This window comes from Limulus polyphemus, unplaced genomic scaffold, assembly GCF_000517525.1.
Source record: "Limulus polyphemus unplaced genomic scaffold, Limulus_polyphemus-2.1.2 Scaffold523, whole genome shotgun sequence".
In the NCBI taxonomy this organism is placed as follows: Eukaryota; Metazoa; Arthropoda; class Merostomata; order Xiphosura; family Limulidae; genus Limulus; species Limulus polyphemus.
The window spans coordinates 276,059-285,241 of record NW_013666133.1 but is presented as its reverse complement, the minus strand read 5'-3'; the positions used below and the strand labels follow the sequence as shown (position 1 = coordinate 285,241).

At 32.6% G+C, this 9,183-nt stretch overlaps 1 protein-coding gene across 1 annotated transcript in view; it reads left to right on the top strand.

Annotated features, from left to right (window-relative positions):
- LOC106458849 (regulating synaptic membrane exocytosis protein 2-like) overlaps positions 1-9,183 on the top strand; it is a 72,786-nt gene that overhangs the window by 37,044 nt on the left and 26,559 nt on the right. The window contains exon 13 of the mRNA XM_022385200.1: positions 7,292-7,385. Coding sequence (XP_022240908.1) covers positions 7,292-7,385 — 94 coding nt within the window. The remainder of the gene's footprint in view (positions 1-7,291; positions 7,386-9,183) is intronic.

Below are 9,183 nucleotides of genomic sequence, written 5' to 3'. Positions count from 1 at the left end.
TTAGTAATCTACTGCTACTTCTGTCACCACTTGGCGGATTTTACAAAATTCTTTTAACTGAGGTGAAATGAAAAAAAAGACAAGAAAAGATTCAAATTTGTCCAGTTATTTGTATGTCCAAATTTTATAACAACTATGTTTTAATATTTAGTTATTATATATCAAATCACATTTTACCTATACTAAAAGGTAAGCTCGACGAGTTGACATAAAAATAAAATACTTTTAGACTCGAATTTTGAAATTAAATGTATTTAAAGAAGGAGATAAGTTATATCTCTCTAATCTATAAAACTATCATTTATAAGTACGACGTTTGTTTGGCTGATTAATAATTGATTTCACTCCCTAATCAGTTAAAGTCGTGACACAAGTAAAACATTGTTGCCTTCAACTATACGTAGCCGGTGATCCTTATATTCACAGTTTGCATTCTGTTGCCGCAAGCTCGCGCTGCACACCTTGGGGTCGTGAGTTCGCTGTAACTATGACGGTCAAATTCCAACTACGCGATGAGAGAATAGTCGCCAAGGGGTTGGCAGTGGGTTATGTTGACTAGTCTATCAGTTCGAAATTAGAGATGGTCATGCGCAGATAGAATTTTTGTAGTTTGGCGCTTTAAAAAATTAAATAAATACAGATAAATGAACTACAAGAACAATTCAGAGAATATCAACCTAATTACTTCAAAACGTTTCTTACTAGGAGTATAAAATCAGAAGATGTTCATCTTCATGATGTAGATTGCACTGAAAACAAACTAATTGTATTTCAACACATCAAAACCTTACATCCTAATTCTAATATTCTTTAGGCCCCTAATTGTTTGTATTTCAGATTTAAAATCAATCTACATTGCCACATCATTTATAAAAACAAGAGAATCCTCAACAGCCGCGGCGCTTGAAATTCTTTTAGGCAAGATTAGAGTAGATTGATCTGAGACTTGTTTTGTTTTCCTTTATGGTCGTTATATTTTTGTGCGCCAGCAAAACCAAGCATGGGGTACGTGAATACCCGATTACTCTACTTTTATACCCTCAAATTGAAGTTAATATAGGCAGGATTAGAGTAAATTAATCTATGTTACCTTGGGCGTAGTCATATACATCAATCAAAGGGGTTTGATCTCTTAAGCCCAAAATTGTAATTATATCTCAAATCAGTCAAGAGATGACGGAGATGTGATCTAAAACGTTGTATTTGTAAAAAAAAAAAATCTATGAGACGCTATGCTGCCGCTAAAAAGAGAACAAACACCAAAAGGCCTCATCTACAAAATCTCATAGAGCAGACGAGGGGTAGTTGAAACTACGTTTCCGGCTGAAAGCCCATACAATGCCTGCAGGTATTATGCGATAAGTACTTCAACGGTCTAAGGTGGTTTTTCATTAGATACTGCGACCAATTAGGCTTCCACCTTTCGACAGGTTTTGCGTTCTAGAATTTTGAAAACAAAAGTTTCTGAATCTTACTATCAATATGAGAATGTAACTTCATAAAATCGAACTTTAGATAACCGGTCTTGCTTCTCTAAAAAGACGTATCAACAGTCGTCTCCATTTTTAGCTTTCATAGGCTAACAGTACGCCCGTGGAAAACGAATATGGTTAGTGCTTAAAGTGCTGTAGGAAATGAAGAGACGCAAAACAAATGGTGAGAACAACCTGAAAATCGAACCTTCACCTCATGCAAACTGCATTACAGATTTTCAGCTTAAAGGCTGAGATATTTCTCTAGAATCACCGATATGTACTGCATGTTAAACAAATTAACTATTTTTAATATAAATACACATGTTAAGGAAGTGTCACCTAAGTTTAAGTCCCATGTATGAGTTTTTTATTGTTAAACATATAAATAGTACTTCAATAGTATGCGGTATATATATAGTCATATTAACAATAATACTTTGTGTCTGTCTGTGTGAGAGAGATAGAGAGAAAACTCATAGCTTTGGCACTATTATTCACGATGTTTCTATTTACAAGCACTGCTAGCGACAGTAAGCACTCGGGTCCAATCCAATCCAGCTTAAAATTCGTAAGTCAAACGGACGGGATTTTAATAGAATGTATAGTATAATAACGTACCTCAAAATATTCAGAAAATAAATATCCACAATCTGGCGAACTAGGCGTACTATCGAGGCCAGAATATCCAAACCTATGACGTTTATGTTCCGACTCTGCCAACGCAGACACTATAGTGGTAAAATGGCGACATCGTTGTCCTTTTCCTCCAGGATATACAACTTCAATAGTGTGTATTCAATATAATAAACGCCCTCAGCGTCAAACTAAGAACATTATTGAATATACTAGAGCCGTATTACGTATACAACGGCAGGGATTTTTTTTTTTGTATGTTTTTAAGCACAAAGCTACACAATGAGCTATCTGTGCTATGCCATCGCGAGTACTGAAACCCGAATTTTTACGTTATAATATTAGTAACACAAATTGTGTTACTGTTAGTGTTGGTTTTGAAAAAAAAGCGTCAAGAAGATCCAATATTCTTGCTTAAGTAAGTTATGATAGTATTTTGGCATTTGTCTATAAAGTTAAAATCATAAATAATATTAAACGTTACCAGTTTAACGTCGAATATTATTTATGATTTTAAGTAAGTTAGTTGTAGTGGGCCGCGTAACAACGTAACAACACACAAAATACCGTATTTTTTGGAATATAAGACGCACCGGTGTATAAGACGCGCCCTTATTTTGAAGACAAAGTTTTGGGGGAAAAAAAGCTACAGTCACATTTGAAAGATTTTTATTGAACAAAAATTCAATTTGATACTTTAAAAATTAGTATATATTGTTCTAAACACAAAAGAGCTCAAAACATCAAAATAGGAAAATACAGTAAATAAAAAAAAAAGTTTACTGATATTTAGTTTGGTTCAAAACTTACAAAATCTTCATTGCTTTCACTGTAATTTTTTTTATTATTTAGGGAGCATTATAAATAGTTATGTTTTTAAAAGAAAAAACTACTATTGTTATAACACATTCAATTGAACTGAACTATGCATGTCTATTTAAATATATTTACACATGGCTTGTGTATATCGTATATATATGTATATACATATATATATTATTCATACATTCGGTGTATAGGACGCAAGCAGATTTTGATATCAAATTTTGAGGTGAAAAAGTGCGTCTTATACACCGAAAAATACGGTAATATCCGTACAACAATTCGTTTTAGTACGTGAATTACGTCGTTATGTAATTCGATTTTGTAAAATATTGTGTAACACTGTGAAATTAGAGTGTAGTAATATCATTATTGTTACACCAGTGTTTCTTGGCAAACAGTGACGTGTTAAGTTTTCAGTCTAGCCGTAGGCGATTCCTAGATTTTCACCCGATGTGATAGAATGTCTACGTGGCCTCAGAAGGCCGTACATGTCAGACAGCGCACTGTTTCAAACTTTCTCTTCTTCTATATATGGAAGTTTATATTATACGTTATTTCAATAATTAGGTCGTCAATTCAAGTCATTCTATAGATTTAAAAAAATAAAAGCAAAGTAACTTAACTTTTGTTAACCATTTAGAATGCTTGCGGCGGTGAAAGCTAAGTAGATAATGAGCTGTAGAAAACATTTGGTTTATACACCCACACAAAATTAGTGTAAGAATTTATTTTTCTGATATTAGCGCAAAGCTACTCTAGGGCTATCTGAACTAGCCGTAGCTAATATAAAACTGATACACTAATACAGCTAGTCAAACAACATCAAAGCACTACCTTTTTCTGACCTAATAATATAATTTGACTGCCACTCTTATAACGCACCCACGGCCCCAAAGTGCGGATCGTGTAATTTTTTTTTTTTTTTTTTTGTCGCTAACGCTAAGAGAAATCTTTTTGAAGGAACTAATTATCACACAACTTCATGCCGGTAGAGCTAGATTTTAGAAGATATCATGAGATGATATTGAGGATCTATACGATCTAAGTTTAGCGCAATAAAAGACTAGGAAGGGAAGCGTAATGTTTATATAACATCTCGATATAAAGAAACAAGAATCATTATGAAACTCTTTTCAACACATAAACAACTCAGAATTGCGAATTACACTCAAAATCTAATGTAACGAAATAATGCTTATCTTTAATACCATACAATTTTTTTCCAGTCATAGTATTATATTTAATTCCTCACACTAATAGGATGTACATGATTATAGTATTTTGGCACTTGTGTATAAAGTTGAAATCATAAATAATATTCAACGTTAAACTGGTACACAATTAAAAACATTTTATTTAGGCCTATCTATAGCCATCTTAACAATAACAAAGTAGATAGACAGACATTAACTTTTTTTATTGTACTTCTCTTGCCAGCTGCCATTTAGTCGATCAAACCTGAGAATTTGAAAAAGCACTGTAAAGTGTGGAGTATTTAAATAAGTCAATGTTAGTAATATAGATAATAAATTACAGAAAAGACTGTCAAACTTTGTAACAAACCGTTGGTAAAACTTCCGTCTCTATATACGTATTGTATCGACTCTTATGATGAGATACGCACCCCAAGCAACAGCTATGTACATCCTTAAAACCATAACGTCGAAACTTGTAGAGTCGTCAACTTTTTTTTGTTATGTTACTTTGCATGTAATGTTTTTGATAAAAGAAATGAAGACAACATGTAGTACTCAATACTCATCTTCCTTTATTGAATCATTAATTTTTAGTAAAAATACTTTATTATAAATTCTATTTTTTTCTGTACAAATGACTTATAATGTTTACTGAAAGCTTGACAAATTTTGTGAAGATACACAAATCGTATCCTATCGGACGATGTATCGATACAATCCTATCACGGCTTCACGATACGATACTGGTATCGTATCGCTGTATCGCCACACCTTTAGTGAATATCATAGTTGCTTTCACGTGTGAACAAAAGCTAAGAAACCGCTACATAATTCATGTTATCTCACCCAAAAAACGAAACTACATCCCCAGTTTTGTGTGTATAAACACCGGAATCGATAACATGTTTACTTGTAAACTTTAATATAACATGAAATAGAAAACTAATTAATTTAACATAGAGTCATCTTGCACAAACAGTACTTATGCATATAATAATAGCTTGCCGATTTGTTTGTTTGATTGGTTGATTTCGCGAAAAGCTATACGAGGGCTACCTGCGCTAACTTTGAGGTGATAAACTACAGGAAAGGCAACTAGTCAATACCACCATCCGTCAACTTCTGAGCTACTCTTGTCAGAACGAATAGTGATATTTTACCGATACTCTTATAACGCACCTACAGCCCTAAAGCCATTTTTTTTTCGGCGGTAGCAAATCACGGTCCACAGATTCTCAGCTCTAGGTCACGCTCGATCAGCTTCTTAAGGGTTCGGAGGTAAACTTCGGGACTTGTAACGCTATAGTTCGGGGTTCGATCCCCGTACCGCCCACAGTGCAGATAGCCCATTGCGTGGCTTTACGCTAAAACAAAGAAAGAGTGTGATAAATAGTCCTTCAGAATATATGACAACTTTGAATAGAGATAATAATGTACTTATTCATCGTATTAATTTCGTACTTCATTTAGAGAAACCATTTTCAACTTATCTCTGCATATAAATAGTTCATTTGTTTAGCTGTTACTCCATTTTCTCAAAAACATAAAATCAAGAAATGATGCATAATATAAATTAACTAATAAAACTTTACGTGTAAAACATATATCTTTAATAAACTATATTGAAATTAATACATTATAAATTTGATATCTCTGACGATTTTCATTTCGTATCTTTACATCAACAGGTAATTAGATCCTAGTGACAATTACTGGTTTCTAACTACCTTATAAATCTAAAATATTTGGAATACATGGGAAACGAGAGACTGTCTTTACGTGTATTACATGTATACATAAATTAAATCTTATATCATCTCAAAACTGATGATTATTTATCAAAATGTGCTTTATTTGGAATACATGGGAAACGAGAGACTGTCTTTACGTGTATTACATGTATACATAAATTAAATCTTATGTCATCTCAAAACTGATGATTATTTATCAAAATGTGCTTCAATACTGTATTTATTTGCATATTCTTTACCAGATAAACTATATGGCTATATGGTTTCCAAGTTCAATTTTTATTTCTTAGAATGTATCTTTTGTTTTCAGCTGGTAGCCATACACTTGTATTGTTGTGTTACCTTATGAATTTTTCATCAATAACGATTTTGGGTATTAGTACTGTTACTGAAAATAAAAAAAAACCTCTGGCCAGTAAAACAAATCCGATGACTCCATAATTATGATAAATTTATTTGCAGTGAAAGTGTTCCGAGTTTAATCATGATCATGTGGTACGCAAATACGACATATGCTATTTTCCGTAATACGTATTTCTTACCTACAGAATTCGCAATTTTATTTAAATACGTATTTCTTACCTACAGAATTCGCAATTTTATTTAGCTTCTAATTTTGAAATATATTAAATCCGGTTGAAATCGTGTTCAAAATTCAGCCCGAGGTGTTACTTTTAGTAACTTAATTCATCTCCTGTTTCATGGGATAGTCGCACTGTGTCACACGGAGTAGAGATAGTTTCGGCTTTTAGAACGTTTTTATTCTGATGTGTCAGATTCAGAGGGAATATGTACTGTTCATACCCTTTTAGTACTTTCAAACAAAGGTTCGTTCCGCCTTTTGAGAAAGAAAAAATAGAACTCACTGTGAAAGTCCAGTCACTGTCTTAATGTTTCTTTCCCTGCCCATCGTGCAAATTCTATTTTAACTTCGTTTTACTTTCAAGTTAATTCAGTTTGATTTTAATTTAATTTCCCCTTCTCAACATCGAACATGAAGTAAATAGTGCTTAGTTTCGTTTGTCAAACTTGTTTGTCTTCGGCGTTTGTTCTCACATTTAACATTCCATCCGACCAAATATTTTTCAAGCTCCTTTTCACGCAAGGAAAGTTTTCTCCGAAATTATTCAACTAAACTAAGAATACCGCAATTAAAATGTTACCAAATGAATGTGAAATAATACTATAGAAACGTAGATTTTTGTTTTATCAGACATATAACCGTACGGGTGAAAAGATATGACTGTAATAAATAATTTGGCAAATTGATAAGTTTAGGGCTTTACAAAAATTAAGTCACACAATTGTATCAGGTGATCCTACTTACTTCATTAAAAAAACTTAGCCATATATTAACTTCCAGAACGTTTTTTTTTGTATTTTGTTCTACATCTACATGTGTGTTCACTAGGGGATTCGGCCCGAAAGAGACACAACTCGCTGATCCCAGCACCAGCCCAAAGTGGAATAAAAAATTTGTTTTTCCTTCTGTAACTTCTGATGAGGTAGGTTTCTTATCCGCAAGAATAATTAGTTTATTTACAAAAAATTGAGATCTATAATATTTAAGTAACTTCTTTTTAAATCAAGGAGACATTAACAAGTGATAAAAAATGTCAAATTTGTCAGTTAAATACCTTTAAAGTTTAAAATTGAGACAGTTTAATGTTTCTCTTTTGTTAGGAAAGAATTGTACAACACATTTCTTTCCCTAATTAATGAGATGTTTAAAATACGAATAAGTAGTCGTACAGACTAAAAGAATATTACACGGTTACTGTTTATACTGCAAGTATTACTTACCGCTAAGATAATCACTTTAAGTCGTCATTCACATGAAGTTTACTCATGTGAATGACGACTTATATTTCAAAGATTACAGGACAAAGAAATTGACAGTTTAAGATTTTTTTCAATATCAATACTGGATAAAGTTTTAAGTCAAGGATTCTTCAAGGATTCTTTATGTGATAATGCAGTAGCACGAAAACTGGACGTGGTAAGTGGACAGAGTGAATACTGGGTTGGTAGATAAATAATACAAATGCTGGAAGTGGTAAATAAATAATATAGATACTGGAAATGGTAATTGGGTAATATGAATGAATGGTGGTTATGGTTTGGGGGCAATATTAATTGGGAAAATGGTAATGGGATAATACGGGTGTCAAACATGGTATAGGGTAGCAGAAAGTTTTTTTTCCAAATTTACTGAATAAAATTTTGTGGTGATAGAAACTTCATTCACAGAGATGAATTAATGAAACGGAGCAACACTGGGCAATATAGTGATGTATTAATACTGGATCGAGATCAGTTATCTCTTTCTAACGCTGGATTAAGAACTCTGGCAAACTCAAAATCATTTATATAAGTTAGAGAAAGTAATTACGAACTCACTTACGATTACTGATCTTATCTCATTTAAGAAAATTAAATAAAGTAATTGGAAAAATAACTTCCTTTTTCAAAAGATTGGGTCACGTAAAAGAGCGACGCGGAATTTTCTTTTAAAAATAGTTCATAAAGCAATAAAACAGTAATTATTTCTTCTCCGTATTATCTAGACAAATTAACAGATTTTTATTCCAAATGGGGCGATGGGCACTTCCTTGACATTGCTGGATAAGATAATCTACCAATAGGAATTTCTTAACAAGTAACGTTCGAGAAATCACTGGAATGATATACATTTCTTCGTCAAGAATGCAGAATGGAAAATGGAGTTGTATAATGGCTGAGTCTTTATAAACCACTTTATGCTTAATCCTTTCTGTAGTTGCCCTAAATAGGTATATGTGTTTTAGCCATCGAAATTTTCCCTAAAAGCACATCAATGATGTCATATACCTCAGATATTGGCTTATAAATACAAATATGGAGCTTATAAATGAACAAGAAAGTAGATGAAGTAAATACACTTAAGCTATAGTGATGGTCAATCCATAAAATGTCATACGTACTACTGGGGTCCCTTATATTATGTCTTATTAAATTTAAACAAGTTATTTGGTAAGGAGTTTCTCTTTTCTTTTTTTTTTCAAATAATGAGTTAATCTAGTATTTAAAGAAGGAAACGCACTTTTTGTTAGTTCATAAAAAGCAGCAATAATGCACCAGTATAATAATGTACAGACATACAAAATATACAAAAAACTATTAGTTTCGACAGGCCAAGCTTGTCGTTCTCAAAGAACAGAATAAAACCTGTTCTCAGCGTGTGAACGATCAAGTACAAAACGGCCCAAGACAGTTCAAAGTTCACTAACGACAATAGAATGCTTTGTTTTTTTTTTGTTTTTG